Source organism: Cupressus sempervirens, chromosome 4 (assembly GCF_028749045.1).
Source record: "Cupressus sempervirens isolate cs-2001-9-10 chromosome 4, ASM2874904v1, whole genome shotgun sequence".
In the NCBI taxonomy this organism is placed as follows: domain Eukaryota; kingdom Viridiplantae; phylum Streptophyta; class Pinopsida; order Cupressales; family Cupressaceae; genus Cupressus; species Cupressus sempervirens.
Genome location: NC_143121.1, coordinates 514,161,204 through 514,178,432, shown reverse-complemented (window position 1 = coordinate 514,178,432; position 17,229 = coordinate 514,161,204). Strand labels below are relative to the sequence as shown.

At 34.9% G+C, this 17,229-nt stretch overlaps 1 protein-coding gene across 1 annotated transcript in view; it reads right to left on the bottom strand.

The window, feature by feature from the left end:
• Positions 1-1,394: 1,394 nt before the first annotated feature.
• The window catches only part of LOC149562189 (transcription factor MYB3R-1-like), an 86,388-nt gene continuing 70,553 nt past the window's right edge, over positions 1,395-17,229 (bottom strand). Inside the window, exons 10-11 of the mRNA XM_089825733.1 lie at positions 11,913-12,176; positions 1,395-1,883 (exon numbers count right to left, since the gene is read on the bottom strand). Coding sequence (XP_089681859.1) covers positions 1,725-1,883; positions 11,913-12,176 — 423 coding nt within the window. The 3' untranslated portion in view covers positions 1,395-1,724. The remainder of the gene's footprint in view (positions 1,884-11,912; positions 12,177-17,229) is intronic.

The window sequence follows — 17,229 nt, the reverse complement described above, 5'->3', positions numbered from 1 at the left end:
CTATCTTGTAATTTGTGATTGATTATTCCTTACTAGCATTTCACATTTCCAAACACTAAAACTGACACTAGAAGGAAAGTCTTCAAGTGTCATTGCATTCCCAAAAACACTAAAGATGTACTATTTACAATACAAATAACAATGCACATTTATTTCAAATACCATCAATCTCCTAACAATTTGTCTATGTAGTAGTTTGTGATCAATTATTTGTTACTTGCATTTCTCATTTCAAAACACTATAAATGACACTGCAAGGAAAGTCTTGAAGTGTCATTCATTCCTACAGACAAACTGACTACTCAATCCAGGCTGCTATCCTTGTAAAAACACACATTATACTAGTTTATATTTCAACAATGGTTGTTGTGCGTATTTTCTAACAAATGTACCTAGATAACTAAATCTATAATATAAATCATGGTTGAAAAACTCAATCAGCAATAACTTGACTCACGCAGAAGAATAGAGAAAACTCAAGCTCAACAGACACTTGACTGACCCAAATAATTTAAGAACTTGGACACGACAAATACTTTGGGTATTTTTCAAACACATGCCAATTACTATCTATCTAGCCAACATATTACTAATGTCCATATACAGCTCAATTTAGAATTCCATAGAATTCAAAGACCAAAGAATAAGTTCAATGCATGTCAAATTTCAGTATAAGTGCACGCAAATTTCTTCTACGATTGAAGCTCATAAAAATTTGTTGCCACTGTGTGGATGTCCTTCAACTAGATTATAAGACGGCATCATCTTCAGTTGGGGCCTCAAAGCCTCATCATAGGATCGTGTTGTGAATATGATGAAACCCCCCTGATGGTTTGCCATCCTCGTCTTCTCTGCCCTATCAAATTCTACTTCACTTTCCACTGCCTCTCTCTCTGACATAGCCAAATCATCATCAATGAACAACATATCCACATCCTCTGCAACCCAATCTGAGTATGGATCAATGAAATTGGGATCAAATGTTGATAATGCGACTAAGTAATGCCAAATAAGCACTGATAAGAGTCGATATGTTGTTCTACAGTGCATGCAAGCTGAAACTCACTGCTGCTCAAAACAATGACTCCAAAACAATGCATGACACATTTTGTACATAATTGCATCATGAAACCACAGGAAAGCTTTTTACAGAATTTGCAATTTTTTTGGCAACTAATTGATGGTTTTTTGAGTTCTTTGACATTTTCAGCTGTGAATTTTAAAGCCAGTTACATGTTATGAAAATATTTGATGGGTTTCTCAATTATGATATATATACTCGAAAACAAATGGAAAAAATATTTTGTAAAGCCTGGCTAGAAAATTAAGAATAACCCAAAGAAATTAAGAATTCTCAAGAGCAATAAAAATGCATGTGAAGAAATCACAAAAGATTTTCTGATAAAATGCTGAGCATAGCTTATTTCGAGAGCAATACACAAGTCATTATCAGCAGTAAGTACATCTGTCATTGATATGTGAATCTTACTGCACTATTTCACTGGTTGCATAGAACCTATAGACATCAATAAACTCTAAAGAATCTCCGCAATATTAATTCAATAAATAAATTATGCAGGAAAGTGCCTCCATTCTCTCTTCTGCAAGAATTAAATGAGCTGCAATTATATCTTAATTAGATTACAACAACAATGGCATGAAAATGCTGCCTTTGCTGAAAACTAAACATACAATTGATCTTCCCAAAAAAGGAACTGTACAAATTAACGGAATTCCTTCCGCAGATATAGTGATGGGCTAGAAAAGTCATTCATAGTTGGGCTCGGGACAGAAGTCTGGTTCATTTCTGCTTCACCATTAAGGCCTCCACTTCGACCAGGAGTGCTGAAGAATCTAATATCTGAAAGCGAAAACTCCAAGGGCTACAAAAAAATTCAAAGAAAAGAATCATGAGACTATGGATAAAATCATAAATACAATCGCAATACAAAACTATTACCTCCCACAAGCAATTCACCTTGATTGTGATAGCACAAGCAGTTCGGATAAAAAATGAGATTGTAGTCTTTTGCAAGGAAATAACCCAAAGCATGTAGTTTACAAATAGAATTGCTAACACAGAAGCCTCCATATAAGGTACAAAAAGAGAAGAGTTCACAGTGCTTGTGTTAAGAGTCTGTTACTAGTGCAGTCAAAACAATAAAAAATGTAGTTTTCTTCAGAACGAAATTCTTTTTTAACAATGGTTATCGAAAACATCTATTCCCATACTTTGTCAGTCATTGTGTGACACAATAACAATATGTGACTGTCCCATGTAGGATTAACTATGCACATCAATTTCCATTCTCAACTTTCTCAATATTAGTCATGCCATATAGACTCTGGAGCAAAGTTCTTGCCTGATTCAGAACGAAATTCTTTTTTAACAATGGTTATTGAAAACATCTATTCCCATACTTTGTCAGTAATTGTGCCACAAAATAACAATATGTGACTGTCCCATGTAGGATTAACTATGCACATCAATTTCCATTCTCAACTTTCTCAATATTAGTGATGCCATATAGACTCTAGAGCAAAGTTCTTGCCTGATTAAGATCTCAAAAAAAGAGGGCAAATATTGGTAATGATATTAAAACATCAGTTTCATACAGGTTTACTTTCAAATATTATATGTAGATTTCTATATACATAGATTATCCGACACTAAGAAAGAGCAGTTCTGATGCATAATTTTAATGAAATCCATGCAAGAAATGAAATTGAATTCTAGAACATTTGCTTTATCTTTAAAATGCAAAATTCGTACTTCATAGAGGTGCTTTTGAGTATTGCCAGTGTCATATAGCATCTAATATAGAAACACCAAACATGGTTAATTTATACATTTCTTTCTTACAAGACCTGTAGACATAACCTTCTGTATGCACAATCTACAAAATTAACTACAAACTTATAAAAAACAGACTTCAAATTAAATTATGCAAGATTAGAAAGTAAATAGACAGATTACATCACAAATGATCATGAAATGTATGGATAGGTCTGTCACAGCATTACATTGTGGAGATAAGAGTTGGTACCAAGGTTGCATGGGTACTCGTACCCACACCCCTGGTACTCGTACCCACGTACCCAAATACTGGGTACACGTATCTCACGTACTGGGTACTTGGTGGAGAGCATCATAGCTAAGGACCTTGATTAAGATTCTGATGTTCTTTTTTGGTTTTTTATTTTTATATTAGCTTGTTGCTTATCAAACTTAATTCAATACCAAATCAGTTTGAAACTTTGATACTCATTAACAATAAACTTTATCAATGTTCAAGTCATAAGTTTATCATTTGCAATATGTCATTGTCATATGATTTAGGATCTTCTTATTCATGTTTAAAGTCTGCCTTCTTTGTTATGCATCTAAGCATTTATCATGTATTATTATTTCAAACATATAGCAAATCTGAAACTGAAAACAATATATTACATTGGCAAACTTTATCACTGTTCTTGTTTTGAAAAAACATTGTCATGACTCATAATTTCAGATTTTTTACAAATATAAAAGTATAATTTTTAAATAAGTTTGACATACCCAAGTACCTCCGTCCCCTATTATGAAAAATACTTTAAACATTCAGCAATAGCATATATATATATATATATATATATATATATATATTTGACTTATGGCTCATATTTTCAAATTTCTTGTTTTGATGCTCAATGTCATGACTCATGACATATATTTTGATTTTTATATTTTCTATAAAATATTAATTATATAGAAAAAATTAGGCATACACACGTACCCCCGTCCCCTATTTTGAAAAATATGCGTACCCGTTCCCGTTCCCATACCCACGTACCCATGCAACCTTGGTACCCTCTACAATCTCACCCCAAAATAGTTTTTAACATGCAGAGTACAATAAACGGAATAGCTCCGATTTTACTTTCCCTCAAAGTTCCTAGAATATTTTTCACTTCAGTGTAGCTGAGGCTTGAAACTATCTGATAGTGTTTATTTTTCACTTCAGTGTAGCTGAGGCTTGAAACTATCTGATAGTGCTTTAAAATGCCATTTTCACGACAACAAAAAACTAGACAGGCATTGAAAAAATCCTGTCTTCAAATTTGCAAGGAAAGCTCTCTGATTTAATCTTTTTCAGAATCTTAAACAAAAACAAGCCTACTAATATGAACACAATACAATCTTTAAGGATAAAATAAATAAGAAAACTTTTCCTATATGTTTTGCTCTCAAGTCTAGAGCATGAGACTTTGCAGAACTCCTATTCTCACCAATGAATTTTCACAACTTATGACAATTAAAACATAAAAGATTAAAATAAAAATTCTTCGAATTGTATCAACTATAATTTGATCTAAAAAGAAAACAAACACATAATAATAACACCTAAAAAAAAATAAGATGAAATCATCGAATTATCTCAGAACATTCAAAGCTAGTATTTGACTCCATGTCATACAAAGTTGAGACAAATTTCATTAACCAGATTCTAACTTGATCAATTATGTCAAGTTCTATAAAGTTGGTTCTCTCTCAAACATTGTAAGAATTTGATGCAAATGCTCCTCTGCCTATGAGTAAATTAAAATGTCATCCAAAAACAACTAAGAATGTAGAAAATTGACCATTCTTGAGGCTCATTAGCATTAAAAGTGTATTCATCAAACCAAATGTTACCATTGTGACTATATTAAGTCCAAAAAGTTGTCCTATGAATCCTTGGCTCTGCAATCCTAAGCTTATGATATTTAGACATCAATTCTATCTTAGAGAACAGCCCAACATGCTACACTTGATCAAACGAGACATCAATCCTCAGCTATGTGTATTGATTCTTCATCATTACTTTGTTCAGCTGTATATAGTCCAAGCAAAGGGCAAAGACCAAGATGATTTCTCCACCCAATGAAAAATACTAACATGAATGTGACCCTTCTCCAACTCTAAAATAGCTTGAGCCCACTAAGCTATGGGTGGTCAGCCTATAAAGTGCTCATTATACAAGCTCGGCTCTTGACACGAGATATATGTGAAAATTTGTCTCTCACCGAGGTGGAATCTTTAGCAACTGATGGATAGGCATAAACAGAGTCCCTAAGAATAGGATGATCATCAAGATTACTCTCTAACCCATTCTCTAATTTGGCACTAACTGAATTGGCAACTAACTCCCCTTTCACATAAATCACTTAGTTACATATAGAAATCATTCAAATGGAAAAAGGTCTCTGTGCTCCTCCGGTCTTAGCTCCAAAATCATGACCACCCACATTCACTTGCCTTTCAACAATAATTTATCTTAACTAAATGGGTATCAAGCTAAGTAATGCCCAACAACACCCCATACGTAACCAAGGAAATACTTCGAAGATCCATGTAGTGAAGGTTCCAAGTCCCAGCTCACAATCCCTAATTATGGAATGATTGGAATCTACTGCCAATCCAGCCCTTAAAGCTAATTCAACCTCTCACCTATTATTCCACCTAACTTCCACTAGCCTTTAATGATCCACTAAAGATGGGAGGCTAAGGAATCTAATGTCTTAGAATCAAATCAAATAGTAAGTAAAATACCACTAATAAAACCTTTGGCTTCTATGACAATGACATGATGCTTATCTTAGCAAGTCTCCGCCACTACAAAGACCCTATGGGACATGCCCACATCTCCTATGGTTTTTGTTGAAGCACCTACACACTGAACACCAAATGCTACAAATCCCAATGGACACTCCCTAGCTAAGTTTCTTGCACCATCATGCACTCTATCTTGCATCTGTGTTGGTCATGCCCTGCTAGATTGCTTGTGAAGCCTACTGAAATTGACTTTCCACCCCTAAGAGATTGTTGTGTGCAAGCTAATGAGTAAGTAAAATACCACTAATAAAACCTTTGGCTTCTATGACAGTGACGCAATGCTTATCCTAGCACTTCTCAACCAATACAAAGACCCTGTGGGACATACCCACGTCTCATATGGTTCATTTTGAAGTACCAAATGCTACAAATCTCAATGGGCACTCCCTAGCTAAGTGTCTTGCACCATCATGCACTCCATCTTGCATCCGTGTTGCGCATGCCCTGCTAGATTGCTCGTGAAGCCTACTGAAATTGACTTTCCACCCATAAGAGATTGTTGTGTGAGCTGGCACAGTGTCAATGGTAAATGATCCCAATGATAGCCATGCATTTATTGTGCTTTAGAAACTATGATCCTTGCTAATGTCTAGATCTCTAACCCTATTACTGGAATAGTTGTGAAGATCTAAGAGGCAACAACATCCTAAACCTCCTATTTGCAGGTGGTGGGGCTTGTGAAAACCATGAGTTTACTCATGCTAATTACAATTTCATGCATAGTCACAAACTCACAAGCCTCCCGAGTCCCCTCTCTAGTTTCTTCTATCACGTAGGATTTCTCCATAACAACATGCAATACTCATATAAATAGAATCTACTATATTGAGGTTAAACCTCTAACAAATATGTTAATGAGAACCTTTTTAACCTAACAAAAATCCACATACTATAGAACCTCTGGAAAGTGACTCTCGTAATATGCCACTATAAGCCCTCTTTGCTAGAGATCATGTCTCTCATTTATTGGTCATTGATGGAAATGCTTTGCCAAGTATCAATCACTTATTCATTCTAAAAAGCCATCCCAAGTTAATGAGTCCAACACATGATGATTCTTTCACTCCTTATGCCACCAAGTAGACACAATGCCTGAAAGAAGTGGATTGTAAAACAGGCCTTTAGATTGCTCTCATAAGGGTGAAACCTAAAGCATTATCGAGAACAATGAGCCATGAAAAGCAGACTGCACCAGCCATAGATCCTGAAAGGTAGGAAGATACAAAGATAACAACTCTTCAACTCTTTAGTCTAGTCTTGTGTATCTCCAAAAACCCTCCCCATGCCCCCACATCTTGTTATCATACACAAGGCAATGGATCAAGTTGGGCCAAATGCCAACCTCGTCTAAGCTCTAAATGTGGATGATATTGTTCCATTCTCTATACTCCATAGAACTTGAGAATGATCTACAAGAGAAGACTTTACTACAGGTGGTAGTGTAACCTAAAGTAGATCAATCAACTATTGAGGCACCTAAAGATCTTGTAGTCTTAAGATTTGGTGGTGGCTCCTATGTGCAGGGTTTGACGACTGAGGCTATGAATGTATAGCTCAAATATGCCATCTCAAATGTGTAGACACATAAACATCCTCTTCTAGGTCTAGGAGACATCCTACAATTAGTAAGATGCCAGGTTAAATCAATAGGGTTTGACATATGTTCCCAAAGTAACCTTCAAATTTGCAAGGGAAGCACCCAAATTTTAATCGACTCTAAAATCTAAAAGAATAACAAACCCACTAACATGAACACTATACAATCTATTATTTGGTGGGTTTCAGAAGAATAAAATAAATAAGCAAAATCTCTTTCATAGCCAAGGGCTTGTCATGATTAGTCCATTAACATAATATGATAGTTGTCAACCAAGGTAAGAGTTTGAGGAAACTACAATAGGGTGTCTAGAGTGTCCTTCCCTCTCGTATGGATGGCAAAGAGCCACATGATGGTCAAGGGGGATGGTATCCACTCTTGGCCCTAGGGTATAGGATTGTAAACGACTTTTCCTCATTAGAAACACCCCCTCATATGGATGTCAAAGAGGCCAATGATGGCCAAGAGGGATGATAGCCGCTCCTGCGCCTACGGTAGATGATTGTAAAGGATTGCTCAAGGGACCCTAATATGCCCCTTATCCTAGCTCCTATGGTTGAGCTCCATCAATAAAGTATATATATCTTATAATTAAATTAATGTTCCTAACCCTAGTTGAAATGATATATGCTTTTAATGTTTCTAATTAGGAAGATCTATTTTGTGGATCATGTTGCAGAATCTCAACTAGGTACATGTATGTTTCTAATTCTATTATACTTCTTCTTGTACTTGGAATTTTGGTATAGAGCAAAAACTAGTGCATTTACAAAAAGGAGCATTACAGAATGCTAGTTTTCATTGTTTCTACCTTTGTTATTGCAAGAAATATGTGTTATTTGTTTGTCCAAAATAAGCCAAGTATTTCTTTTTTTATTTTACTGTGATTCTCATGACGGATTTAATTATATGGACACCCACTATGGACAAGCCCTTAGTGCTTGGGGTGGACTTTGATGAGTTTTTAATTGATTTAAGAAACGTGTAACTCTTTCATTAAAATTGCTCCATCTTTCCGTTATCAAACTCTTGACCATAAAAACCTCTAATTTCAATGATTTTTATATCATTTTACTACCTCATCATACCATTTTCACCTGATTAAGCATGAATATCCATCATTGACCTTTTGCAATTGCCATCTATTCTTTTCAGCCTAATAGAAGAAAAAAACAGCCATATAAAAATAGAAATTTCTAATTTTCATGCCTATGTCCTAAATTCAAGACAATGAAAAGGCAAAAAGCAACTTTTCTACAGTCAGAATGCTATGTTTTTTTTTCATATGCATTAGTCTTCAGTTTTACTAAGTAGCTGGGTAGCTGGACTTTAGTGGCTTGATTTGTCAATCATAGATTAAATCTTTGATTCTTTTGTAGATGACCTTGTGTGAGACAGAGGTTGGTTATCCATGTAAAGATTAGAAACAAAAGTGAAGTGGCTTTGACTTTTATTTGTGATATGAACAGGGATACCCTGCCTTACGCCTGCACTATTATGATTTTAAGCAGATTACAGTTGGCCTGAAACTTGGATTTTCTTATAAACAGTCAATGGTAATGGAGCATCTGACTGATCTTACTATTGTGGGTCTCTTCATATTTGGCCCTTTCAGTAAAGAGGTATTCCGTATTAGTTAATAATATTATCTCTCAGATTCACATGTAGAAGGTTATCTCTGCAAAGTCCTTTATCTTGGTTATCTCGGCTCAGGATAATACAGATACTTTAGTGTATCTTTTGCTACTTAATGTGTAAGATTTGATTTTCATCATTTATAGTATGCATGTATTTCCTATACAGTGATGGAATACAAAATTTATAGAAAATACATATATCAGCTTGGAACCCTGCGTATTATGCTTGAACAGTTGAACTCCAGCCTTGGTATAAAGATAATGCCTCCAGAATACGGCTATTAATGATACTTCAACCTGTCTGCTAAGTGGATGATAGAAGGAGGTGTGACAGCCTAGTGGATATCATGGGAGGAAGACAAGATCTTCCGTCTATGGAATGTACTATAATGTCATATCTGCAGTCTTCTTTCTCGTAATGGATGGTAAAGAGTGTTGGGAAAAAGAAATTTATCTTATGCATTTTGATATTAGATTGGCTTAGTCTTTGCTTTTATCTTATTGCGATAAACAAAGATCCTTGTTTGTGGTTCCAGCATACTTGATTTTAAATTTGGATTGAAGATACTATTTTAGTCCAATACCATGAAGGCAACGAGTTGGTTCTGGGTGTAATAAAGGACAGCATGATCTCGAGGAAGTATATCTTCCATAACTATATATTTTAATAGATAGAATATGAGTATGGAAGGTATACTTCCAATAATAGCATCCATTCCACTTTTCAGAACTGCTTGAATCAGTAGTTATAGCAGGAACAAATATTAACAAGGTTTTTTATGAAGAATTAGTCTCTCTGATTATTAAATCAGATAAACATTTTATGGTAATATAATTGTTCTCTGTACTCTAGCAGTGTTTAAATGTTAAAGTAGCAGCTAAATACTAAATATCAAATTAAGAAATATGAATGCATGGGATGGTTCTAATGTCCTGGTTTTATAAACAATGTCAAGAATTATGGAGAATGTCCTTGAGTATTTTGCAGGTAACAAAAAGCCAAAGTTTATTCTGGCAGAGGATTAGAAGGTCCTCGCAAAAGATTGAAGGCAGGCTTGCTTACTAAAAAGATTCTAAATTTGGAAAGAAATGCAGAAACATTGTATTATATTCATAGCATCTATAAATGATGGAAAGTCATAATCCTCTACACTATCCTGGTCTACAATAATGGAATGTATGTACAACATTGTAAACATGAGAGTCCTTTTATTTTATTTTTTGGAGCAAGACTGGAGGTTTTCTTAACCCGATCCTTTCCTACCGGTTTCCCTTTTGAGCTGGGTTGTACATCTATTCATATTAATAAAACAAATTGACCTGAGTCTTTTACCAATCATAAAGAAAAGCAACTTTTCTAACAAATAGAAAGTTTGAATTCTAGACTTCAACAAAAATTGCATACCTTGGATACTGAACCCTCTGAAGTGGTAGCGTTATGTTGTAGGACAATCCCACATGATTTTGTCTCAATGTGCAAGAGTTATCTACCATAAGTCACTTGTCGGCCAAAATTTATACAACACATAACGATCAATATATTTATATTGAGGAACCCAAACTCGTACCCAAAGGAAAAAAAATTGCCATACCCACATACCCAAACCTGTACCGGTACCCAAATCTGCAACTCAGTTTTAAAACATATTTACAATTGCTCATTCTATTTTTTAATCTCTAAAATTCCACTTTTGTTTTGATTTTGCCATAGTAGAGGGTGAAATTGTTCATTTCCAAGGGTTAAATGTGCTTTAAAAAATGGTGATTGTGTGCACAAAAGGAACTGATATAAGTGGTTGACTTCCCTTTTAACAGATTTTTGAACATGTGGAAGAGGTAAAAGTGAAAAGCCTAAACACTTCCATCTTTATTTCTCTCATTCCTTCAAGATTTATATGTTCAAAGATTGCAAAATTGAAAATCAAAATGGTAGAATGATAACAACCATATTATGATATCTATCTACTTCCTTTGTTTGACCTAGCATTTTATTTGAACTTTTTTCTTGTTATTTCTGTCTTAGATTCCTAGGTAAACCCTAATATTGTCTACTCCCTCTCTATTATGTAAATTATGAAGTTCTAAAAAATTCAAAGCAACAAAGAGAAAAATCTTCCTTTAAACATGGTAATTCAGTTGCATAAAAAGAGCTGATAAATGGGATTGTCTTTGTTTTAAATAGCCCCAACTTCCTTCTCTTAGTCTTTATTTCTCTTCTTCATTCTTCAAGATTTTTTTCTTCTTATGAATTCTAAATTTAAAACCTTAAAAAAGATAAACTTTAAAACCGTTCTTTTCCTACTGGTTTTTATCATTTTCCTATTGTATTGTTACCTTTCATTTTATTGGTACTTCCATACTCGTCAAATTCTTAACTCTGCCTTCTATGTCATAAACGTTTTTAAATTCAAATATTTCAAGGCCACAAAAAATCCATTGGTAGAAACAAAGCAATTCAGATGGTTTTGTGGTGCCAAGTTTCTAAGAGGTATAAATTACCTGAAATAGCACCTTTGATATCATTCACATCAGAGATGAAATAGGTTAAAAAGACATAAAATAAGAAAGCACAACGTGCAAGAAAACTGCAATCAAGTAATCAATCCATAACTTAGCACTGAATAATGTCAATAGTTCAAGCAAATTTACACGATCTATTTTCTTCATATCATAGTCTAGCCCCTTTAAACCATTAGCAGAAATTAATTTGTTCTAATAGGGAGTTCAAATTCTCTTTAAGACATTTATGACCCAAAGCAAGTCTATAATATAAAAGGTCAACCAGCAGTTAAATTCCAGAATAAGGCTAAAAAAAATCATTTTTTCAAACATCAAACAATTGGAAATGGCTGACTACAATTGATTTTAATCTAAGTTAACAAAGGTATAATTATCTCATCAAATTATAGGCATCAAGCAGATAAGCCAAAAATTATAGCTCTGAGCAAAAACAAAATCAATTTTAATGAACAATATATGCAAAGCAAGAAATACTCAGATATATATAAACCATAAAATGAGCAGTGTAATATGTATTACATACCGAAAAGCAAGTTGGAAATGGAGATATGCTCTCTCCTCCAAAATTACCATCCAAAGAAAACATATTTTCTTTATAGCTTGATTCATCCTCAGCAACCATGTCTTTAACATTTGGAAACGTCTGATTATTTTTCAAAAGAGGATCTTTAGCAGGATCAATACTCAAAATCTCTTCTGCTTCCAAAAAAGCAGAAGATGTTTGCTCATTAAGATGTTTGATCAATCCAAGGGCATCATCATCCTGGTTTACAAATATTCCCATCTCCTGCAATGCCAAGTCAAATATTAGATGCTTCTATCACTCCCCAAACAATCATAATAATATAATATGAACAGCCAGCAAAGCGATCTTTAAAAATTACAATCACAAATAGCATGCAAAAAAAACTCAATAGTAATACAATCTTAACGTTTGTATGAAGAGGCAGAAAAATGTATGGATTAAAAGTAACATTGAAAATATGAAGTTATCCTTACCACACAGACTAGTTTTCTAACATGGCTTGCTGATTCGAAAAAATAACCTGCTATGCTACATCCTTATTTCAATCAAAAGCATGCTGTCCAAATCACATTAGTTCTTAAACTCTATATCAATACATGCAGCCAACTGTTTGCATTATCAGTTTATTTATTTCAGATCCTTGATATCTTAAGCAGTGAAGAATAAAAATTTACCGCAGTGCAGCCAGAAAAAAGCATCATGGGCTAATCCCCACTAAATAGTTTATGATGGCCATTTTATTAATAACTTAATTGTAACACTGTTTGTTTCAAGATTATTAGACAAACCACTGCAAGAAATATGATGCTCTGGGATTTAGTATTAAATGTCAGAAGCATTTCCCAGTCACTCCATTTTGTTCCCGGCATATTCTAAAATTCATAGCTTGAGCGGATGCCTCTTTTATTTCAGGCTAATTGTTCCATAAGGTGCGAAGTCAAGGGGCTCACTTTTGACAGAGAATCAGAAGATGGTAAGAACTTTTAGGTACTCAACTGATAAAGGAACTAGAAATCCAAGGATATACTTGCCAAAAGATCGTCAAAGAGGTTAAGGTTTACTAGTAATAGAGAACTCATAAGTAGCATGATGAGAGCTAAAATCCCCTCACAGAAATACGATAAATACCCCATTACACAAGGTGACATGTGGATGGGTTATGGTGCGATGAGTGTGAGGAAGGTTCCAATCTTCAAAATTTGGCACAACCTTTCCCCCTCCATGTCAAAGGCCAACTTGGATTCTTGCATATCTTGCAAAGAAAAAGAACCTCAAAGGTGAGTATATCTGAAATGCTACTGATAACTACATGTCCTAAACTATGTTTACAAAATAATATTTTGTTTCACTGGATTCGGTAATGAGTGAATGCAGTTTTCTCAATGGCATATAAAATTCGGAGTTTGCAGGTAAAGGGAGTTGGTGTTAAAAGATTTTATAACAGTCTAAACTTCTAATAAAAAATTACAAAAAACAATCTCTCTAAGTCAGCAACTAATGTAAAAATAAGTAAAATTTATAGGAACTTTTCAAGTTCAATTTACAAAGTATAAAACTACACAATACAATAACTAACTCAGCTCTTCTTTTGATGCAAAGGCCATGGAATGCTCCTCACAATTGGAACTGGTAGACTTGCCTGGTTCCTGCAACAGAACCAAGACCAACCTTAATGTCCATCCTAATCCTCATTGATTTGCATAAGTTCCTCGAGCTTTACATCTTAATGTGTTGTTGGGAAATCCTTGTAATCAATCATCTTGCGATCTATGAGCCATAAGGCATTTGTGCTCAACCACAGGTATCTCTAATCTCCTAGAAGTAAGTGAATTACTTTTGACTAAATGAAGTTGTCTGTAGACCAGTTCCTCTTATGAACAAAGAAGCCACAAACCACTAGATCCAAATGGAAGACGTAGATAATAATTGATGGAGACCCATAAAACCACCACCAAGTCATTGAGTTCGCTTGCATTTCCCTGTCTATCTTTCTCAACCTCATGTAACCCAAAGTTTGGTAAATTTTATCCACTCTAAGCAGATTAAAGCCACATCCTTTGCAAAATACATATATTGAATAGCCTTCATGAAGCCCCTCCTCATCCTTTCCTCATGTATGGGAAGAAGTCTAATAGACCTTGGTTCAAGGCATAGATAGCCACGTGAAAAGGAATCTCCAAGTATATGACTAAAGAACTTTCCCATCTACGGGAAGAAGTCTAACAGACCATTAAAACTAAGTTACCGATGCTGATTCTGATGCTGATGCTGATGCTGATGCAGCTGCAGCGCATATATGTATATATATGTTCATGGTGTGCTGAAGATCAAAAAATCTATTGATAGTATATTGTATATATGTACTAAAATTTATGTATGCAAAGAAATGCAAGAAATATACAAAAATAAACCATTCCATAGCATGATGCTTCACCATTGATGGTTCAGCTTCACGTTCACCAATCAAATTCAGTCATTCAGAATCATAAGGATTCTCAAAAAAATCCCTATTCTCATCATCATCAATTAAATACATGCTAAAATTGACATCTAAAAGGCGTTTTTTTTGCAGGTGCTTTCTAGATGGGCATGGATGCTTTCCGGATTCTCCTAGGAAGCACATCCTAGACGTGTGGATTCTTGTTGGATGTGATGCAGTGTATCCTCCAAGAACCCACAGTCCCAGGATGCACTTTCAGGGAGAATTTGTGCAGCATCCTAACGCACCCAAGCATTCAGACGCATCAGAACCAGCATCCAGTCATTTCAGCAGAGAATCGGTAACTAAGCATTAAAACTAGGGATATGACAGAGGATTTGTATTTGGTGTCAACCCAAAAAGTAACATTATTCACCATTTCCCTCACCCTTAACTCATACTCTATCCTGGACACACTCCACTGATTCCACTTGTGTGTCATGAAAGTTAGTTGCAACAGCTCCTACAACTCAATTATACTCTCATGTAAGCACATGAAAGGACAAGCCATAGTTCAAAAAGTCGCAGGTCTCCTCGCGAACTAATGAGTCCAATGGCGAACAAAGTTGACATGCCATGAACTCACAAGCCAAGTCACTGCAAACTGACTCGCAATATTTTGTCATGGACTTGCACGAATCCTAAATCAGGATTCATGAGTCACCTGGCCTCGCGTCACCCAGTCAACACACCCAGCCTTGCAATAAAATAGTTTTTTTTTAACTCTCATTTGCTCTTTGCTCTTGAACATAACAGGGTTTTAGGGTGTGGAAAGGTTGAAGAATCAACATGAAATCAGCAGGATACTTCCAAGTAAAGAATTTTTTTCCCCTTCCATTACTAATCAAGAAAATCTTGAAAAACGAGGGGAAATGCTAGCAAATTGATTTCTACTTCCCTTTTTGACTTATTTCCTTGCATTTGTATCTTGTTTTTTAATCCTATTGTTATCAAATGATTCATTATCAATATTTGGCTGTTTTTCCATAAAACCCTATTGATTGTTTTTTATTTTTTTCATGTTATAACAGCTATGTCAACTTCAAATAAAAAGGGAAAGGCAGTCCTAAAATCAGGAAAAAAAATATGAGGCATGGAAGTGTGGAATAAGGAGGAATAAAAAGGGAGAGGTGAATTGCACGGAATATGGCAAATGGATGACAGGTAAAGTGAATAGATTAAAATGCCACCTTGCTAGAATATCTGGACATGGTGCGGAAGACTGTACCATGACAAATCCAGAGATTATTAGACACATGGAGGCACTTCTTGCTAAATATGACTTGCATAAAGAGGGAAAGGGGAAAAACAAAAGAAGCCATGATAGCTGCAACAAATCCAAATGCATTTATACTGGCTCCACTTGGTTGCACACGCAAAAGTACAACCTTTTTTCATCATCAACTAAATTCATTTACTACTGACAATGAAGATGAGGTTATTGAGACTCGGAATTCTCTTTCATCAGAACCAAATTTTATTATTCCATGCAATTATTAGAACATAATTTCATTACTATTTGATGGTCATCTTTGTATAGTATGCAAAATTTGTAGATAAGATCGTTTATTCAATCTTCTTTGGTTTCTTATTAAAAACTTGCCCATTTTGTATTCTTGTAAATTCTATATAAAGATCTTTCTGATCATTTGCTAATTACTTCTCAGTAGTATGATATCAGAGCTGATTAGATTTTTTCAAATAAACCTAATTTCTTCATTGAAATTATTTGGTCTAATAGTTTCAAATCTTCTCTGGGTTGTGTTCTTCATCATTTGTGACAAATTTTTCGCAGATCTATCTGTACGTACCTGTATATTTTTCATCCTATTTCAGGAGCCCAGGAATGGTTATATTGCCCACGCTGCTCTTTTTTGTGGCTCATTTCTCTCTGTATTTCCGTCACAGGCTCTTCCGGTGTCTCTGGTAGCTCTGATATTGCCTTTTCTGATTCAAATCAACCATTAACATGGTCGTTTTAGCTTCCAAACCAGCCCACATAACCATCTTGACTGTATTTTTCTCTGACTTTACCACATGATATGGTTTATTTTCATTATTGCGTCTATAAAAACGTGCTTCTACATTATTTGCAAGATGATTTATGTTTATTTATGACGCCTGCATTATTTTATCAGCCTCTATGTTCCACATGGCTAAGGTTTTTTTGTATTTTCTCTGCTATCTGTAGAAATGCCTTCACTCTTCCACAGCCACCTAAGGTTTCTTTCCTCACCTCAGTTTGATTTAATCATTTCAGATTCTAATTGTGGATTCTTTGTAGGTTTTTTGAGAGCTCTTCTGGGTCTGACAGATTTTTGAGGGTCAACAGGAAACGTTTTCGCAGAATACGTGCCAGTTGTACTTCATTGTTTTGAAGTTTATACCTGCATATGCCACAATTGTTTTCTTTGAAATTTGTGTTTCAGATTTGTTCTACTGTCTCTTCTTTATTTTTAGTTTTATATGTGTTAGGAGACATGCAAGATGGCATCATTGACCAACATAATATTATTATATTGGAAGGCAATCAGAGATTTAATGTCAAAAATTATAACACCTAGAAACAGCACATGCTAACAATATTCGAAAATAATTGCCTTGATGATCGTTTTTTTGGGAAGAGAGACTCATCCTACCACAGATGGATCAGACCAGGACAAGTTTGATGACAAGAATCAAGCAGTCGTCATGCTTCTCAAGCTCTCCGTCATAGATGATTAGTTGCCTCAGATTCTTTATGGCAAGTTAGCATCAGAAATCTAGAGGCATTTTAAAGGAGTTGCATTAGACATCAGACAAGGCTCAAGCATACTTCCTGAAAAACAAGTTGTT